The 20614-nt window shown below is 39.7% G+C and overlaps 3 protein-coding genes across 3 annotated transcripts; all 3 read left to right on the forward strand.

The window, feature by feature from the left end:
- Positions 1-1513: 1513 nt before the first annotated feature.
- LOC129759941 (lateral signaling target protein 2 homolog) lies at positions 1514-2509 on the forward strand (the record flags this gene model as incomplete). Its single annotated transcript, XM_055757516.1, has 1 exon — positions 1514-2509. A coding segment is annotated over one exon (996 nt), but the record flags the coding sequence as incomplete, so codon positions are not given.
- A 7555-nt stretch (positions 2510-10064) lies between these two features.
- Positions 10065-12915, forward strand: LOC129759938 (uncharacterized). The gene is made up of 2 exons (XM_055757513.1): positions 10065-12480; positions 12536-12915. The coding sequence occupies exons 1-2, from the start codon at positions 10065-10067 to the stop codon at positions 12913-12915; spliced, it is 2796 nt and encodes a 931-aa protein (XP_055613488.1).
- An 854-nt stretch (positions 12916-13769) lies between these two features.
- Positions 13770-16004, forward strand: LOC129759940 (uncharacterized). Its single transcript, XM_055757515.1, has 2 exons — positions 13770-15536; positions 15589-16004. The coding sequence occupies exon 1, from the start codon at positions 13795-13797 to the stop codon at positions 15472-15474; it is 1680 nt and encodes a 559-aa protein (XP_055613490.1). The 5' UTR covers positions 13770-13794; the 3' UTR covers positions 15475-15536; positions 15589-16004.
- Positions 16005-20614: the final 4610 nt, after the last annotated feature.

A 20614-nucleotide genomic window follows, 5' to 3' on the forward strand; every position in this document is an offset into this window, starting at 1 on the left:
CTGTGCTACAACTGGGTTTCTTCTAACTAAAAAAAGATTATAACAAGAACAAGATGTTTCATTTCGTAAGTTGAATTTCAAGTTACGAACACTCTAAGAAAGATAATTAATTCCTAATATGTAGGAAGCTTTTAAAATCACCTCCATGGATCGTATGTACGCATGTAACGGGGAAAAACCATAACAATAATTACTAGGATTTTCCTCGTCGATTAGTTGTGGTTCGTTCAGCCTTTCCCAGATGTTTTACTAATGTAACATTTTTGAGAACATGAGTCGGTCAAATCGTTAGTTTCTTTTGTATCAGCCATGGTAAAGGGAAGTCCGCTTTTGGTATTGACAAAGAAATTCTTGAACAAACAACATGTTGGACGTAATACTTATTATCTCGTCTTCCATTTTCAAACTTCTCTCTGCGTTAACACACGGGTTTCATTTTTAAAAAGAAATTTGATTTGTCTACATAATGTAATTGAAGAGAGATAGTAACTGTTCCCTTCTAAAAAGTTCATTTGACGGTTTTCAAAGTGCTGAGTTTTGGTTAAGTCACTCCGACAAAGAAACGCCAAACCTTCCTCTGGCCAATACGGATCTACCGTGGGTTGTATAGACGCTTGCGATGATGCATCTGGTGATTTTTTCAGAGAGTTGACTTTTCGCTTTACATTTCAGGTAATTTTCTTCTTGCAATTAACAGTTAAAAAAAACACTGTATGGAACTTCCATTTCGGTAAATTTCGGTTAGTTCGCCAAACATGACATACTGAATAGCACGTCTGTGCTTTCTAAGGCCATTTTCTGCACAAAAGCAGAAAATTTTCAATAACTTTTAATGCCAGTAAAATAAAGGGTGTTAGAGGAGGTTTTGATATTTTTCTTTGAAAAAACTAAAAAAATATAATATGTTCAAAATTAAAAATCTCGAGTTAAACAAAAAACGCATCTCCAGTTTTTTCTGTATCTAATAGCTATGTGGTTTATCTATAGGTGGGGACAAGACTACCCTTGCACGTGTGGGAGAATCAGTTTTTTCAATGTTTTGATTGCTACGTCACAAACGTTCATGAGCGTCTCGAGCGCCATTCATCAACGACATGCAACGTTTCTCATGTTATTTAAAAAATCACAATCAAAGCACCCATTTATCTGCTTCCCAAACATTCCTAGTAATACTTAAGTTTCTATGGTTACATTTGGACGCCTAAAACTTGACTCCGTGATGGCGTCGCGTGACGTCACAATCGTTCATAAACAACTGTAACTGCCATAAGTTACGTTTTGTTTGTCTTAAATGAAGGACAAAAATAATTGAAGAATTTGGTGGTCCAGAATACGGATGGACCTTCATCGCACATTTACAACATGACAACGTCGACTCATAATTTCACTTTTCCCTAAAACAAAACCCTCCGCCATCCACAACTTAAATCTTATAGCTCTGCACGTGATACAATAACCATTTTTCTTCTTCTTCTCATTGTCCTCCTCTTCTGTTTTCGTTTATTCTGCACAGATCGGTGGCAACCTTCGGACTCCTTCGCCTGCCGGCAGCACCCATCATCGGGACCTGCAACAGCCTTCGTCCTTCATCGAATCGTCTCCACCAGCCGCATCGTCGGTTCGGCAAACGGCCACGACGACCAATGGCGGATCCGATCTGGTGGTCATGCTGGAAAACAACAACCGACCACGTTGTTATACGACCAGCTCCTGCTCCCCCTCGATGTTGATTCCGAGTGGCGACCCCACGACGACTCCATCGGTTGGGGCCAATTTGATGTGCTCCAACACCATTGTTGTGGCATCGGATTCGGACGAAACCGACGTAAGCTTGCAGGTGCCATTACCGCAGCATACGATATCGTTCGTCAACAATGACGATTGCCGAGCTTCCGATCCGGAACGAGCCGGTGCTAATTGTAGTAGTAATAACAATGTAAATAACTGCACCGGCAATCACACCCGGAACGGAAATACCACCGGCATCGATGACCAACCCACCAGATTGAAAGGAATAGTGGCGGTGACGGTCAGAGAAAATGGAAACCATCGCCGCCACTCCATCTCCTCCAGTCTGTCGACCGAATCGTTCGAAAATGTTCAACTAGTACTACTCCCACCGGACCAGGACAGGGCCAGGTCCTCCTTACATTCCAAAGAAACCAAACCCACCAACAACGGCCAAGTGACACCAAAGGAACGGCGGCAGCGGCAATCGTCTTGCTCCAGTGCCGGAAGCTCCCCAGATCTCCCACTGGAGCAGGAGGAGCAAGAACAAGGACAACAGCATTATAATCATCATCATTTCTACGGCAGCCACCATCATCATCATCCGCCGGCATACTTTCACCAGATGACGACGACGACAACGAATCATCATCATCTTCATCATTACCCGCAGCTAATTGTGAATGGTTACGATGATCCGGAAACAGCGGGAGGAGAGAAGTCCGGCGGAGGTGCTGACCTAACCTCCACCACCACCCTTAAGCGGGAAACTTGCATTTAGGGCGAGTGAAGTTAAGAGATGTTAATTTGCTAACGCTGCTATGCTGTGATGGATTATTAATTATTGTGAGACTAAATACAGATGAAAAATCAAAAGAATAAAAAATAACGGAAAACGGAAGTTTTCGGTTTTGCTGTGTTTGCTCAAGTGAGATCTCTAATTTGAGAATCCTACCCCCTACCCTATTCCAGACAGATCTGAGCGCTATTAGAAACAGTGCTGCTTCCATTTGTTGTTTTAGAAGAAAAAGAAAACGGAACGAAAGAATCTTAGGCATAAGAAAGTGTATGTGAGGCTTTGTTGAAAATAAATCATATCAGAATATTTGAATTTATGTTAAAAGATTAATTTATCGTTTTCAAGCATTTATTGTAAGTCCGAAACTTTGTCAAGCAACCGGAAACTGCTCTGATCAGGTTGGTATTTAGAAGTTTTTCATTGTCATTGTTGAGGCTATCCGTAAACTTTCTCGATTTTCGTGTTCTTAAAAGAAAACGTCAAAAAATCACACATTAAATTCGATGCCACACGCGTGCTGTGGATAAAACTGGAAAGTTTTTTTTGTCTTTGTACGGGATTTTCATAACTATTAAACTTCATTGTTACATTTTACTCGTATTTTATTAACAGTCCATATGCAAATGCCCGCACCTTGGCCTTAACCCCGGCCGTAACATTCTGCACAAGCTGTGAACCAACCGTTTTTTGCATGTAAACCCATACTTTCTTCAGTTCCTCGACTGTCGTCACTACCTTAGGTCGTTTTAGAAGGTGCTGTTTCATAACCGCCCAGTACTTCTCGATTTTTTTTTTATTTATTTGATCATTGGGATTTTAACATCTATGGGGTCATTCATCCCTCAACGTACTTCTCGATGCGGCGGAGCTCCGGAGTGTTGAACATTTTCGGCACGAAATTGACCTTATCGTCCGCATACAACTTCAGCACGTCCTTGGAGTAGTGGCATGACGCCAAATCTGACCAGAAGATTGTTGGGACGTTGTGGGTCTTCAGGAGAGGAAGCAGTCGCTTCGGGAGGCACTCTTTCATGTACACCTGTCCTTTCATCATGTCCTGGGTCACGAAAGGTGTACTCCGCTTCCCGCACGTGCAGATGGTTTGCCAAGCCAGGAATTTATTCGCAAATTTGGACATCTTCTGTGTGCGGACATTCTCCGGAAGGCTGAATTTATCCTTGGCCAGGAAAAACAGGTTGCCGGGGATCCGTTTGAAGTCGGCCTTCACATCAGTTTCGTCGTCCATGATGCAGCATTCAACTTTCGCCAACGTGTTGGCGGACTTGTTCTGCTTCTCGCCGCGATTATGGGCATTTTCTTGTTCTCGTGATGAATGCGCAAGATTTTATCACGCAAGAGCTATTCTTTTGACTTCATTTCCGCTAGTTTTGATCACAGGACTTGAAAACTTGTAGGATGTAAACAATGTACTATGAACTAAATCCACCCAAATTTTCATTAAATTCTACCCAACGGTTAAAAAGTTGGAGCAATTTCATAGTGTGGCAATTTCATCGTGGACACCCTCTATACTGAAATCAAACTAATTATTTATTAAGTGAACGAATCTTTGCGATGGAAGACTGCATCGATTTGCCTCTGAAGTTGGAGATGATTTTGTTAGCCATCTCTTCGATCGATTAAATGTTTGCAGGCCGATGAAGATCTTCGGTGCTGTGCAAAGGTCGAAGCCGCAAAATCATTTTCAGAACCTTGTTTTGAATCCTCTGCTTAGCTTAGCTTAGTTGACTACTCATATCCACCTTAAATCATTGAACTAGAAGTGCTTACATTGGATCATTCATTTAGAACTTCAGATAACATATTTGGTTAGACTTTGTTCAACTAACGCACTTCAAACTCCATGATCGCTGGCGTGGCTAAGCAGAACAAGTTCTATCTCGCCAATAGTTGTTACTCCGTGATTGATCGAGGTCAACAGTTTTGTGCAAGGGCCAAAAGAACGGTGCTTGGAACTAGCATTTCATTCACAATGCACAAAACTCATGCTCTCCCTTTGAGAATGATCAGTAACGGCGCCGGGCACGTCCTAATAGTCAATGAAGATTGAAGGAATGATTGTTAGTAGAATAATTTTATGGATCAATCAACAACCTTTTGTCTATATTTTCAAAAGACTTATTTTGAAAAATTCATAAAAAAGGTAAGTCAATATTACCAACTATAGAGACTGTTTGTTCGTCTGCGAATCTCTATTGAAAAATCCACAGAAAGGGATGTGTTAGTAGGGGAAAGGTTATAGATCAGGATCCATTTTGGTGAATGGTGCATTCGAGTATTCTTACACCTCATGTGCCCCAAGATTTTTCTTAAGGAATCTCCTATTTCTATATTTAAGACAGTTGTAAGAAGTTTAACCCTTTCCTTCCCATGGTAGCACAGGTGATCCACAACTTTGCACAGCTCGCATTTGAACTGGGCGCTTTGGATCAACACCATTTTTTTTACCGAATGTGTAGATATGAGTGAAGAAACATCGTACAAAATTTGAAGAAATTTGCTTGGCAGATCATAAGCTGCAAAAAAATCGGATTTTTTTCGAATTTAAATCAAGTCGTCATTTGTTGCTCAATAACTTGACAAGTTTTTATAATTTCCTTCAAATAGAAATACTGACGTGCAGAAGGTTGCTTATGCAAGCAGAATCAAATGATGGTTTACTTAGATTTCAACTAAACCATATACATTTTTGAGAAAGTAAAGTGGATCACTGGTGATACACTGGGAACAAAACGTACTTTTCTTCTTGTGAAGCTTCTTATCAATACTCAAGAAAATCATTTCGTCAACAAAAAAAAATCGCTTCAGGATAGTTATTTCATCTGCTTAAATGACCACATGTCTCAAAATATTTGTAAAAGTTCGAGATTTTCTCGAAAAACGGCATGTTTTGTTTCTCTTGCGCAAAGTGTCATGGCGGCCAATTTTTCAAGGCAAAAATTAAAATTTTAGATATTTTAATAAATAGACTTTCGAGGGATGTGTATACCAAAGAAGCTTTTCATCAAATAGGATCGTTTTAGTTTGTGATCAATGAAGTGATGAAATTCCATGTTTTTTTGCGATTATTTCCTGTTTTTCATTTGCACCCTATGTGTTGTTATCTTCCCAATGGAGCACATATGATCCCCCTCAAAACTCAAATTTATCAAAAGGGTCATTAAAGTAGGCTTAAATTATGCATCTTTTGTTCTAGAACTTTAGCTGTAAATCAACATTTATATTTTTAAAACGTGAAAAACCTCGTGGGAAGGAAAGGGTTAATAGTAAAGTTAAAAATGTGTTTAAATTTTCTTTAAACTAATTTACTCTCTTTATTCTTATTTCTGATATCCTAATTTGTTTTTAAAAACGACCCTTTAGAGTAAAGATACTTCTATCAAACTTCGAAGAATGTTTATAAGGAGATATTGAAAATATTAAAAAGCACTAAAAGCAGATTCACTTCATCTAAAAGTGAAGTAGAAACCATTTTTAACAACAGAGGTATTTTTGATTCAGAACCTCTTCTTCTTTCAAAGGAGAAGCAGGAAGAAAGCTCTCATTGTTTTTTTACTAAGCTCTCATTGTAATGATATCGAAAAATTCATTTCTAATGAAATTATTGCAAATTTATTGCAAATTTTTAAAAACATTTTGAACACTCAGCGATATTTTATTACACAATTAGGCCGGAACAAATTTCAAAACCTTCTTTTGTCACTCGGAGTTGGAACATCGCGAGGGGGGGGGATAGTAACAAATAATGGGGAAAACAAATAAATACGAATAAATTGCACGAAAGTTTGTATGCAACAAAATTGCTTACTGTATCATTGCACAAAACCTATAAACCAAGTAATTTTTCATCGAAAAATTCAATGAAATCAACAATACAAAAGGTTAAACAAACTCCCATCTTCCACAATTCATTTTTTGGTCTTGTAATCTTAAGGATATTTGATTTTTTTTTTTTGAAATGTACATAAAATATTTTAAACTTTATTTATTTCCACCTTCGAGATATTTAGAAATTTCGAAAAGGGGGGGGGGGTTGACAAAAGAAGAAACAGATATTTGTTCCAGCCTTATGGATATGATGCAATTGATTTCAAAACTTGAAAACAGACCCTTTGAAATGAGTTCAATGCTAAAGGAAAACAAGCTATAAATGTATGTTTTAAGAACCTAATGCTGTAAAACAGAGGAGAGCAACCCGCGGCACGCGGGCCGCATGTGGCCCGCGAGACCCTTGTGTGCGGCCCGCGAAGCTTTTTTTTTTTCAAAGTTTAATACCTTAACTTTTTTCTACAATGGATAGTTAGGAAAATTTTATATTGATAACTTTTTTCTGGCATTTTAAGCGTTTATTATGTACTGTTCAAGGCTTAAATGCAATATTGATTATTAGCATAACGGGATATTGGAGTGTTTTTTTTATTCAGCATCCTCTTTTCCTTATTTAACTCCTACCACTTTGAGAGCAAAATCCATTAAAGTGAGTCGGAAGAACAGCCAAAAATCGGAACCTACACATGGTCAAAGGAATTTCGAAGTCGGTTTAGTGAAGTCATAACCTATTTTCATTTCAAGCAAAAATATAAAGTTGAATGATTAAAAATATGCTCAGCAGATTATTTTTTTTTAAATTATTCTATCCTAACTCGGCAAAAAGCTTGTTCTGTTAGCATTCAAATACTGGAAAAAAGAATTAAACCAAAAACCTGTGATACATCTTTATTTCCAAATATTGACGAGAATTACGAAAGTTAAATAAAGCCTGGGTGAACGATTTTAGAATGTTTATCAACATGAATTAACACACAAAAATTATAAGTTCTTGATGAGAACAATTGATACCTGAAATTTTGTGATTCCACCCAAAATATCTTTGACGATAATCTGTGATGCTTTTTTTTCAGAAATTTGATAGAAAATTTATCACAAACATCGATAAATTGAGTTATTTCACTTATAATTCGCAATCCACATTGTTGATGCCCAAATCTAAGTACCACCCTGATGGTTATTGCAACCCATAATATCTCCTATTCAATTAGTAGTTTCAGTACATCTCTTATCAGAGAGTACCTAGAGAGTGAAAAAAAGGCCTTTCCGAACACTACCTCTACTCAAGCTAGGTTCTATTACTAGAAGCAGCAGAATAAAAGATAGTGTCCAATAAACCGTAGTCGAGTGTAGTATTGCTGATCCACTCTTTTTTCCTATTTCTGCGATAGCTGATTTGGGCGCCCGTAGGGTACCACTGTAAAAAAAATTACAGTATTCAAGAAAACAATTAGCATTGTTCTACATAAGGATTATCTATCGACTGAAATTAAATCGGATGAACAAGCGGAAAACATTGAAAGATGATTTAATAAAAAGTTGTCAAACAAACATGTATACCAAATATTTATAAAACAAAAAATTGTGTTTGCCTTGAGCTTGGTCAATCAGCGGTCAAAATCACGGAAAAATGAATAGTTAAAAAACCTGTTTGCGATGGGTTCAATCAGCGGACAAATTCACGAAAAAAAATGAAAACCTGTAGTTGTTTAAACACAGAGAACAGACGTACAAGCTCGAACAAAAAATCTTTAAAAAAGTGTGTAAAATTTCAAATGCTGACACCCAAAAAATGCGTTGAAAAGAGACTTGAAACAGTGCCATCTATTGCGCCGTTCAAAAGTTACGAATCAAATTTTCTCAGTTCTCTTGTGTGTATTTGGAGACATCTGGTGGCCCAGCCAAAAAACAAAAATTGGTTAAAATGTTCGTTGAAAATTTTACACAAGTTTCGTGAGACAGCTTGTACGTCTGTTCTCTGTGGTTTAAATAAGTTTAGAGTTCGACGACACGGTAGCGATCATTCATTGAATGTTGGATATCGTGCTTTGTTTTGCAGTCGGAGTTATCCGTATAAAGTTTAACTGAAAAGCGGTTAGCGTGTAGAAAACCGTCAGATTTTATACTGATTTGACAGATCGCACAAATTGCGCAGTCCAATTTTTTGCGATGCGAATGGTATTATTTCCTATAATAGATTATTCACCGTACACAACTCCTTTTTTAACTTCTCATATATGTACGATTTGTTACATTTTAACGACAACATAATTGAATTCGACCGGCATATAAAGTATCAAAGACGCATTTATCGCATCAAAAATCTTCGTCATGCCAAATTCGTTAATTCTCAGGCTATGGAAAAATGTGTTTTCAATAATGTAGATTGTTTTTTGTTTTGCCAGGGATTTTAACGCTCGTAATTAATTCAATCTCAATGAATACTAAAAATAATAATATTTCATTCCGATGACTTCATGTTTTGTCCTCTCTTGCAAAATAATGATTTGAAGATTGATTCAAGAATTTACTTCTTAACTTTTCAATGAAATTAGTGAGTGAGAGTGATTTTTTTAACTGTGTTTACTGCTCCGGCTAGCCTACCGCACGGAAGGCTACCGTCGCGCGATTAGAAATTTTCCCAGTAACCGCAATACTCTTTAAAATAAACCGCGTTGTGATTCCGACAAATAAAGTTGTTCTTATTGCTAGTGAACAAAGCGTTTCTTAGGTCGTTGACCTTTTAATAGTGACGATATCACGCGCGAGTTGTGAAGTGTTAGCTCGGCTGGACCACGGCACCCCGGACGTTCACAGGTGCGTGAACATTTTTGGTCCTTGGAAGCCGGATTTGTGTCGGGTCGCGGTATTAAAACGTGGACATTGTGAGGCTTTGTTGGCCTATTGTGCCGAAAACAAAGACCGTTGTACGCGGGTCAACTTGGCGTCTAGTGATCGCCATTTTCTACGCTGGAGTCATCACCATCTTCATCAAGTTGCTGAACATTGAAACGTGTTCCATCTCCGGGGAATATTCAGCTAATATTTCTATCCTGGATTACAAACGGTGACGATACGGACACGACGGAACGAGAATAGCGGAAAAAAGGCCTGGAAAAATTAATCGAGCTTGGGATCGAAAATTATTGGATCGAGATTGTAATGTGTTTGCGACAAAGGGCAAAAAAGTGTTTTTTGCATGGTAAGGGATCTGTGGCTGCTTCATTGCATGCGGAGAGCCACCAGATTTGCGTGGGTGAAAATTGGTAAGAATTTTCAAATAAATGAAAACTGCATGCGAAGCTCATTCATTGATTTATCGACAACTTTTTTGCTAAGTCCCTCTGGTATCAATGGTCAAACATATTTTCGGTCTTAGAATTCGCTGGATTTCTCTACCATCAGTTGTTTGTTCGCTTGTTGTTATCCCCTCGCTGCTGTCAATCTGGGTGGTTAGTCAACGGTCGTGTCACGTCGCGGAATCGTTGAGATGAAACGGTAAAAGTGATAAAAATAAAAAGTGAATTTGATCAAAAAAGTGCATCATAATTGAAAATAACTGAAAGTGATTAAAAGTGAACAGTGCAAACGAACTTGTGTTTTGTAATTTCCCTGAATATTGATCGAACTTCTGAATTAAGTGATTACATTGTGATTAGCTTTGGACATAGATCAGTGATAATTAACTATGTCGCTTCGTGAACTATCAGCCAAAGAGCGAAGGGCTCTAAAAACGATTGATTCAGTGCTGTGCTTTGTGGACCAACATTCAGACATCGATCATCAACAAGTTGAAGTTCGTTTGCAGCTGTTAGAAAGTGCATACAGTGAGTTTGTGCAAATGCGATTGCAGATAGAACTGCTGCTCGAGGATGAGGACGTGAAGGAAGTGGTCGACGAAGATGCATCGGACACTGAACGTCTCGTCAGTTTGGGCGCAGCAGCACAAAGAAGAGAGGAAGAAAGTGATGCAATTTTTTCTAAAGCCGAACTGAAGTACTGCCAGGCCAAATCAGCATTATTGAAATTTTTGCATGCAGACATCCAGCATTCCAACACACAACCATCTCACCCAACTGCACCCGCTGTGGAATCGAGGGTGAAACTTCCCGAAATACGGTTGCCAACTTTTTCTGGACGATTAGAGGAGTGGATCCCATTCAGAGATGCTTTCAAAAGTCTTATTCATCAAAGTGATAAGCTCTCTGCAATGGATAAATTCACGTATTTAAGGGCCTCGCTTTCAGGAGAAGCTCTTCAAGAAATTGGATCGATTGCCTTATCTGGAAGTAATTATGACGTCGCTTGGAATGTTCTCGAGGATCGCTACCAAAATCACAAGCTCATAGTCAAGGCACACCTGGACTCGTTATTTGCGATAGAGCGAATGAAAAGGGAAAATTTCGAATGCTTGAACCTATTGATATCTGAGTTTGAGAAACACCTCCAAATGCTCGCTAAAATTGGAGAGGACATCGGTGGTTGGAGCACCATTCTGGTGCATATGGTTTGTTCCAGATTAGATCCAATAACGTTGAAGCTTTGGGAAACCAATCATAACTCCAAAGAAGTCCCCTGTTATGAAAATTTGATTATGTTTCTCAAAAATCACTGTTCCGTCCTACAATCCCTTTCATCATCGTCATCTTCTGCACAGCCAGAGAACAGGAAGCCACGATTCGGGGTGAATCACGCCGCAACTTCAGGTCGATGTAGTTTTTGCGCCGAATCTTTCCACTCGGCCTTTGTCTGCCGGAAGTTTCAGAAGATGACGGTTGCCCAAAGATATGAAGCGGTAAAAAAGATTGGTTTGTGCATGAATTGCTTAGCAGCTAGTCATCTAGCACGAAATTGTACCCGAGGATTCTGCCGCCAATGTGGGAGGAGACATCACACGCTGCTGCATTCATCGAAGGAAACAAACAGTGTAAAACCGAAACCCTCCGATGCGTCGGTGACAGCGATCAACCGTAACCACCCCGATAATCGATCAACACCTCAACAACAACAACCTTTACCCAGGCAACAACAACAACAGACCCAAATAGTTATAGACCCAAGACCTCCTACCACATCAACTGCATTACCAATTGTCAATGAAACTTCGCACAGTACTCACCCACTGCATGCCACAGATCCTAACCCACAACCACTTACCATTGCACTTCCCTTACACTCCACACACCAAATTCTTCTATCAACTGCCCTGGTGAAAGTTTCCGATTCGACAGGCCGAAGCGTTCTAGCTAGAGCCTTGTTGGATTCCTGCTCCCAAAATTGCTTTGTCACGTCCAAACTTTGTCGTCAACTCCACTTGAAAGAATTCCCCGAAATTTTGAATCTGCATGGAATTGGAGGCACCTCAGGCTGTTCCAGAAAGGCTGTCCGTGCAAAGGTTGCACCTCGTATCGATCGGATTTCTAGCTTTTTGGAAGAGATCCACTTCAACGTTTTACCAAGTTTGACGGTGCAGTTGCCGTCTCAAAGTTTCTCCATTGGTGATTGGACTATTCCAAGGCACATGACCCTAGCAGATCCTGAATTCCATGAAAGAGGAGAAATTGATATGCTGATTGGTGCGGAATATTATCTCGACTTATTACGAACTGGTCAACATAAAGTCAGCGAAGAGGGGCCTACTATGCAGGAGACTGTATTCGGATGGATTTTGGCTGGACGCATTCCGGAATCAAAAGGTTCATCAATTGATTCAGGCGTTCAGCTATGTACGATGTCGGAACTTCATGAACAGGTCACCAAGTTCTGGGAATTAGAGACATGTCATGTGAAGAGCACCAACTCCGTGGAAGAATCCTTGTGCGAGGAGCTTTTTCAGCGAGAAACTACTCGAGATGAAACTGGCAGATTTGTAGTATCGTTGCCCAAGAAGGATTTTGTCCTCAGTAAGCTCGGTGACTCCAGAGCCAATGCCGAAAAACGCTTTTACGGATTGGAGAAGCGTTTCGTGAACAATCCATCAATCAAGGAGATGTACCTCAAGTTCATCCAAGAATACCAGCATATGGGTCATATGAAGCTGGTTCCAGATTCTGAAGAAGTGCTACGTTACTACTTACCCCATCATCACGTCTTGAAGCCAGAAAGTACGACAACGAAATTAAGGGTCGTCTTTGACGCGTCCTGTCCGTCAACCGTCAGGAGTTTCCCTCAACGATGGCCTCATGGTTGGGCCAATAGTTCAGGACGATTTGGTCACCATTGTCACTCGATTTCGCCTACACAAATTTGCAATTGTGGCAGACATTGCAAAAATGTACCGCATGATCAATCTTGCGGAATCCGATCAACGATACCAGTGTATTTTGTGGCGAAATGATCCGTCAGAACCGCTCAAGACCTACAAACTTTCAACCGTTACTTACGGTACAGCGAGCGCACCGTTTCTGGCTACTAGGTGCTTACAGAAGCTAGCAGAAGATGGAGAGCAGAGTCATCCTTTGGCCGCAAAAATTCTCAAGAAGGATTTTTACATGGACGACGCATTGATCGGTATTGATACCCCCGAAGAAGGAAAATAGGCAGTGAAGGAGCTTAATGACATCTTATGTTCCGTTGGATTTGTCCTACGCAAATACAATTCGAATTGCGAGGAAATTTTAGCAGATATTCCAGCAGATCTTCTTAGCGATAGAACTGCGTTGGAGTTGGATTCTTTCTCTACCGTAACTACCCTTGGTCTTATTTGGGAACCCAGCACCGATTTGTTTCATTTCCGTATACCAACCTGGAGCTCTTCATCCCCTATTACAAAACGCATCGTGCTGTCTGACGCCTCGAAGTTGTTCGATCCTCTCGGCCTTGTCGGACCTGTGATAGTACAGGCCAAAATGTTTATCCAAAGTTTGTGGCAACTGAAATGTGGCTGGGACGATCCTCTGACAGACGAAATGCAGCTGTTTTGGACGGAATTCCGCAGAAACCTTACTTCTCTCGACACCCTGTTGATCCCTAGATGGGTGGGATTTTCTCCAAGTAGCGACGTTGAACTGCATGGTTTTTGCGATGCTTCCGAGAAGGCGTATGGCGCATGCATTTATCTGCGATGCACTCACGAAGATGGATCAGTTTCTGTTAAGCTGTTGGTTTCGAAGTCACGCGCAGCTCCTCTCGAAGATTTGAAGAGAAAGAAACGGAAACAATCAATCCCTAGGCAAGAACTTTCGTCAGCACTCCTCCTAAGCCATCTCTACGAAAAATTCTGCAAAAGTACGGCCATGGACGTTAGAAGCTATTTATGGACTGATTCTACAATCGTCAAATGTTGGCTAGCATCAGTTCCGTCGCGATGGCAAGCATTCGTGGCGAATAGAGTCTCCGAGATCCAACATCTGACCAAGAAAGGAGTATGGAATCACATTCCGGGTACGGAAAATCCTGCTGATATAATATCCCGAGGAATGACACCTGTCCAACTGCAATACCAAATGTTGTGGTTTGAAGGCCCCATTTGGTTGAAGCAAAATCGAAGCACCTGGCCAGTTGAGACAGAGTTTTCGCCCGATCAATTCGACAAAGATACGTTGGAGGAAAAATCGTCTGTGGTGTTGCCCATTGAAGTTACTGCTCCGAACGAAATATTTTCTCGACTTTCCACCTTTACGCAAACGGTCCGCTTGGTGGCATGGATGCAACGATATTGTCACAACGCTAAAAAGCAGAATACGAGAAAAATCGGTAACATTTCCTTTGAAGAATTCCTGGAGGCTACAAAAGTTTTGGTCAAACTGTCTCAAGCTGAAAGTTTTGGCCAAGAACTCAAGGATCTGTCTCATTCCCAAGAGGTGAGAAGCACCTCCAGAATTGCCAGTTTGAATCCTCATTTAGTCGATGGAATAATACGTGTCGGCGGCCGGTTAGCTAACGCACCAGTTTCTGAAAATCGCAAGCATCCCATCATCCTCGATCACCATCATCCCCTTTCGATCATGAGCGTCCAGCACTACCACGAGTTCCTGTATCACGCTGGGCATCAACTCCTGATTGCCAGTGTCCGCGGGAAGTATTGGGTTACAAGTCTTCGTGGGTTAGCCCGAAAAACCATCCATAGTTGCGTTCAGTGCTTCCGAGTCAAGCCTAAGGTGATGGAACAACTGATGGCAGATTTGCCACCCGATCGAGTGAACCCTGCACCTCCGTTTCAGAAAGTGGGCGTAGACTATTGTGGCCCTTTCTTGATCACCTATCCTCATCGTCGAAGTTCCCCCATGAAATGCTTTGTGTCGGTTTTTGTGTGCCTCGTTTGCAAAGCTGTCCATCTGGAGCTGGTCGCGGATCTTACCACTGGAGCGTTTCTTGGAGCCTTGAAAAGGTTCATTGGTCGACGTGGTAAACCAATCCTGATTATGAGCGACAACGGAAGGAATTTTGTCGGGGCCAGACGTGAAATAGCAGAACTTCAACGACTACTCCGAAGCCAACAATTTCAAACCGGAGTGATATTCGAAACCTGCAAGGAAGGGATCAATTTCAAATTCATTCCCGCTCGATCTCCCAACTTTGGTGGGCTCTGGGAGGCCGCGGTGAAATCTTTCAAGACTGCTTTTAAACGAACTGTTGCCTTGAAAGTGCTCCAGTACGACGAAATGACCACTACGCTAGCCCAAATAGAAGCGGTGTTAAACTCACGTCCCCTAACCTCGTTGAGCGATGACCCAGATGATTTTGAAGCTCTCACCCCTGGCCACTTCTTAATTCAACGTGCATTAACTGCCCTCGATGAACCTGATCTAACTGATACGCCAGAAAACCATCTCACCATGTGGCAAAGGGCCACAAAATATGCTCAGGTTATATGGAAGAAGTGGTCGAAATTGTACCTGTCCGACCTCCACAACAGAACGAGATGGACTCGAAAGCGAAACAACATTTCGGTGGGCAGCATGGTGCTGCTGATGGACGAGAGGTTACCGTCTTTGAAGTGGCCCCTAGCGCGTGTCACTGAGGTTTTCCATGGGTCCGATGGCAACATTCGAGTGGTCAACGTACGGACGCAGGAAGGGACCTACGGAAGGTCAATATCAAAGATCTGCGTTTTACCGATTCTGGACAACTTCCAGAAAGCCGATGGGGAGAACTAAACTCCCCCAACGAAGGTGCAACCGCACCTGCGGGAGTCTCTGGGCTCCCGCGTTCCAGTTAAGTATTTTTTTATAATGAACTTCCAAAAAGTAAGAAGAATGTTTATCCTCCAGCATTGATCGTCGTCGAGGCCCGGCGTGGCCGGGTCAGCGTCCCAGAAGGTCCCCCGTCTGCTCGATATATCCTCTACAAGGCTTTCCCTCCGGTGAAAGAATACGCATGAAGATGTCTTGGAATGTGCATGTCGTCTAGTCGTGTCTGTCAAAATTATCAACAACCAGCAACGTATTTTCCATTAGCCCTTTGCGCAATTTAATAAATTTATTTTCGAGGAGTGAGCAGCTTGATATAAACCAAATGATGCCCAGCAAGGAGGACTGATCTACCTCCATGCGCGACTGAAGCAGTTTCTTAGCATGGCCAGCTTGAGAACCACTTCATCCAACTACAAGGCAGATAGTTCACGGTCGAGCAAGCCGTGTCCACCAAGCAGCCCACTTCCATGGAATGAGGACGGCGTCATCGCCGTAGGGGCGGTCGCGGAGGCCATGGGCCCATGGCCTCCGCTCCAGGCAAGTTGTTGTAACGTTCACCATTTCAATGTAAAAAAACACCCTCTCATTTTAAGCGGCGAATGATGGTTCCTGCCGGACTCCGGCAATGCAAGACGAGACGAGACGAGGTACCTGAAGCATCGAATTGGTCCCCAGAACGAGCGATTCCCACCACTACAGCATCCACATCGAAGCCAGCAGCCAGCAGCCAGCTATACAGTCCACGAATCCCAGGTCTCGGTGGGTAGGCGTAGTCCGGACCAATGAATCCCGAAGCGATCGACGAATTTGGCACGGTACTCCTACACAAGCAGCATCCAAAAATCCAGTGTACGGATAGCAGTTCCCCGGTGGTTAGGCGTAACCCGGACAAACTACAGCAGAAGCAGATCGAATATTTTGCCACAATATCCAACTTCACGGCAGAAACTCCATCGAAAACAAACGGCAAAAATCCCGAATGTATATTCATATCGAGTGTTGTGAACAAGGTACAGAAGTAGAATAAGTAGAGGTTCATAATAGCTAGAATAGAGTTAAGAATGTTAGAGAGAATAGGGTCTTCTTGTTGAAATCTGATAAATTTCAAGGCGGCCGGCGCATGTTGATGCCCAAATCTAAGTACCACCCTGATGGTTATTGCAACCCATAATATCTCCTATTCAATTAGTAGTTTCAGTACATCTCTTATCAGAGAGTACCTAGAGAGTGAAAAAAAGGCCTTTCCGAACACTACCTCTACTCAAGCTAGGTTCTATTACTAGAAGCAGCAGAATAAAAGATAGTGTCCGATAAACCGTAGTCGAGTGTAGTACTCTTTAAAATAAACCGCGTTGTGATTCCGACAAATAAAGTTGTTCTTATTGCTAGTGAACAAAGCGTTTCTTACACCCAAAAGAATTTAGAAATTATTTCTACGGGATTTTTCACGTAAACTAAGATTTTGATGCATTATATCGATTCTACGTGAACTTGTAGTAACCACAGTGTATCCAGAACGCCCCGGTAGTAACTACTTTACTTCCACATAACTGACTCGTGAATTTCACGTAAAGTCTAAGTGGATGATTTCAAATCCATTTTGTGCATTTTCCTCCAGCATTTGGTGGTACATTCAAATTGGAAAATGAAATCGAGGTCCGTCATTGTTTGCTGTTGTGAAATTTTTTGAAGCCGGTGCGTCTTTTGTCATCAGCGAAACATGTTAGCAAGGAGGATTTAATCTGTTGTGGATTTGTCATTTTGGTAAGTGATTATGGTTAATTGTAATCAGCTGATTTTCGTTTTTTTTTTTTTAATTTTTCTGATAGCAATGGCTCTGGACTTCAATGGCTTCATTGGTGGGACTATCCGAATAAGATGTTCAACGGAACACTATTCACGACAAGGTAAAATATGTTTTATTCAAAAAAAACATTTGTTATTAATGAATACTTTTAAATTTTTACAGGATTCCTAAAAGAAAGCTGTGATTCTGGATGTACAAAAATAAAAGTGTTTTTTTTTTAATATTTAATAAGTGTAGTGTTAGTGATAAATATGTTGTGCAAAGATTGTGAAAATAAAGTTTATTCACAAAAAAATATTTTTTTTTTAATCTAATGAAAAATAACAAAAGTAAGAAGTAAAAAACCCCCTTATTTTCATTTCGATATTAAAAACATTCCCCGTGGCTTTCATAAACAAGCCTCGTTGAACTCACAAAAAAATCACGTAAAATGTAGGTGATTCCCATGAAGCACCAATTCTTATAGAGACGCGTTTACATATTGATTTCGTAGCATCTACGTGAAAATCAATTGGATAAAAATTATTTAGTTTTTCACGTAGCCACTACGTGCAGATTATTTTGGGTGTAGGTCGTTGACCTTTTAATAGTGACGATATCACGCGCGAGTTGTGAAGTGTTAGCTCGGCTGGACCACGGCACCCCGGACGTTCACAGGTGCGTGAACACACATTACCAGAGTCAAAATATAGCTTTATAAATCCTATCACAATAATATCTTAATAAGATTAGAAATGATAAAAATGTGGATAAAAATTTTAAAATCAAGCATGTAGTTTTGAAGATAGTTGCTTAAAAATACGTTGTCGTGATTTTACGAATCTCAATTCAGAGATTCACCTAAACACGTCTGTCGTTCGCAAGAATAGATCAATGACTGACTTTGTTTTGTTTGTTTGTCAAGTGCTGCCAAAATAGCAAATGTTCTCATAGAAATTTATTTTATTTTATTCATCTACAGTGTTGCCGAATACAACTATTATTTTATTTTATTCCTAATTAAATTTGATTTATTTTCTGTATATTCTTCATCTCATCCCTACATACGTGAAATTGAATATTTTTCTGTGATTTCGACAACCTTGCACAACATCTGAATGCAATGATCTAACGATCCTGCAGTAAACGTGTATGTAGTCTCTTTACAATGTTCCAATACAGAACTTCAACTTAAACAAAAAAGGTTTTCCACGTTTGTAGGAAAAAAATCTAGGCTTTGAGAATAAGTTTTAATGATAGGAAAAAATCACAGAAAGTCAAATAGCGGTTAAACGTCCAACGCTAAGAAGACTGTGATCTCTTAAAAAATATATTCATCACTTTCTTAGTTATCACTGCGGTAAGCTCCAAAAGATTTTAAATGGAAGTGATGACGAATAGTATCATCGGTTTAAACAAGAATGTTGTAAAAACGAATGTTCGCCAAGATGTATTATTAAAAAATTGAGAGAATTTAAAAATGACGAAGATTTAGTGAGGTACCTTTTCAATACCGGTATTTAAAAAGCCGTGTTGAATTTCTGTTTTTGAACACGTGAATTCGTTTTATCTTTTCTTGTTCAGATTTGTTTTCGCCAAAAATTTGTAGTTATGAAAAATGATGTGAAGTTCTGATAAATATCTCAAAAAAAAAATATTGAGTGCGGCCCTCCGACATGGTTTCAAATTTAAATTGGCCCGTTGGGTCAAAAGGTTGCTCACCCCTGCTATAAAAGATTAAAACTAGATCAATGCAAGGCCTTAGTAATGGAGGGTCGGGGTGTTCCCTCCTATGAGAGTCCAGGAAAAGCAAGTAAGGTTTTCTACTCTATATTTAAAATTTAAATTTTTTAATCAAATTTCTAAGATTGAGTAAGGTTATTCAAGAGTTACAATCTTGATTCAAAACTGATGCCAAAACCTCCAGAACTAGTCCCAAGTTGAGAGTTCAAATTCAAATTCTTAAAATTTTCTCACTTGTTGACAGAAATTCAGCTCTGAATAAGTATTAAGTTTTAAATAAGATTGAATTATTTTTAGAGGCTGATTCTGGTGATTTGCAGTTCGAATTATCATAAGAAATAAGTAGTAAGCTTGTTTTTTGCTTGTTCAAATTTGATTTTGCATTTTATTCAACATTTTATTTATAGTGTTTGTAACTTATATGTATTTTCAATATAAGGACATTACTTTTAAGAATATGAAAAAAGTTTTGAAAATATTTTTGAGTTTTTGTTTCATATTCAGATTCGAAGTTCTTATGCTGAATTCAAACATTTCAAGCTGCAAAATGTTGATAAAGTATTGGAAAATCAGAATTAGATTCATTATTCGATTTTTTTTATTCAGATTCATGAAACGGATTCAAAATAAATTATTTAAAAAGTGATTTCAGATTGATGACCAAAATATCAGAATTTAAATTATAAAAGATTAATGATTAAGGGCTTTATAACTTATTTCGCATCTAGGTTCTTCGTTTTTTTAGCTAGTAAGGCATTTAATTATATTCATCTTAATAAGCATTGTACGGCCCTTAGATTTCCTTTTTTTGTCATGTAGATCTGTCTGTCAAAATGTATCCTTAAAGTCTTGTTTCTTTCTTGGATAGGATTTCTGTTTCTCTGTTTAATCAAACTTTGAGCATTGAGTATTCGTGTATAAATATAAAGATGGCTCCTGATACGTTTCTCTAGAGCCACTGCGCATCCCATAGTTTTTTTTTATTTTTCATGTCCGTCGTACAAATAACTGTTATTCCTTGTGAATTCAGAATTAAAACATATTTTTGGTTTTTTTTTGCATATAATTGAAATCCAACTTTAGTAATCGTTACTTCAACGACTAAAATTCAGCATCATTCCGTTCAACATAATTTCGGCTCATGTTGATATTGTTTGCAAGCAATTTAGTCGAGGCAAACCTGTTTTTCTGTTCGCCAAAATGTCGCTGATGCCAGGCCATTTTTTAGACAGACGAAAGCTTTCTATGTTTGCACATTGTGTTTTTTTTTTGTTAACGACACATTAATAAATCACCATAGAATCACTACCGTTTTTTTTTCCTTCATTATGCGTGTTGTGACGGCAGAGAAATTACACACAACAGTTAACTACTTAACTATTAACTTTATTATTCGGAGCGTGGTTTTACAATGATCGTTTTCATTTTCGATCCCCAAGATGTACATACTCAATACGGTTTGTAGAAGACAGACCGCCAAAGATATTTAACAGGGTGGTACATATTATTTGTATGATATAACAACTCTCCCCTCGGTAAGAAAGTATTCTTCTGCTTATAGTTAAAATACAAAAA

The sequence above is a fragment of the Uranotaenia lowii genome, unplaced genomic scaffold, assembly GCF_029784155.1.
Source record: "Uranotaenia lowii strain MFRU-FL unplaced genomic scaffold, ASM2978415v1 HiC_scaffold_331, whole genome shotgun sequence".
Lineage (NCBI taxonomy): Eukaryota > Metazoa > Arthropoda > Insecta > Diptera > Culicidae > Uranotaenia > Uranotaenia lowii.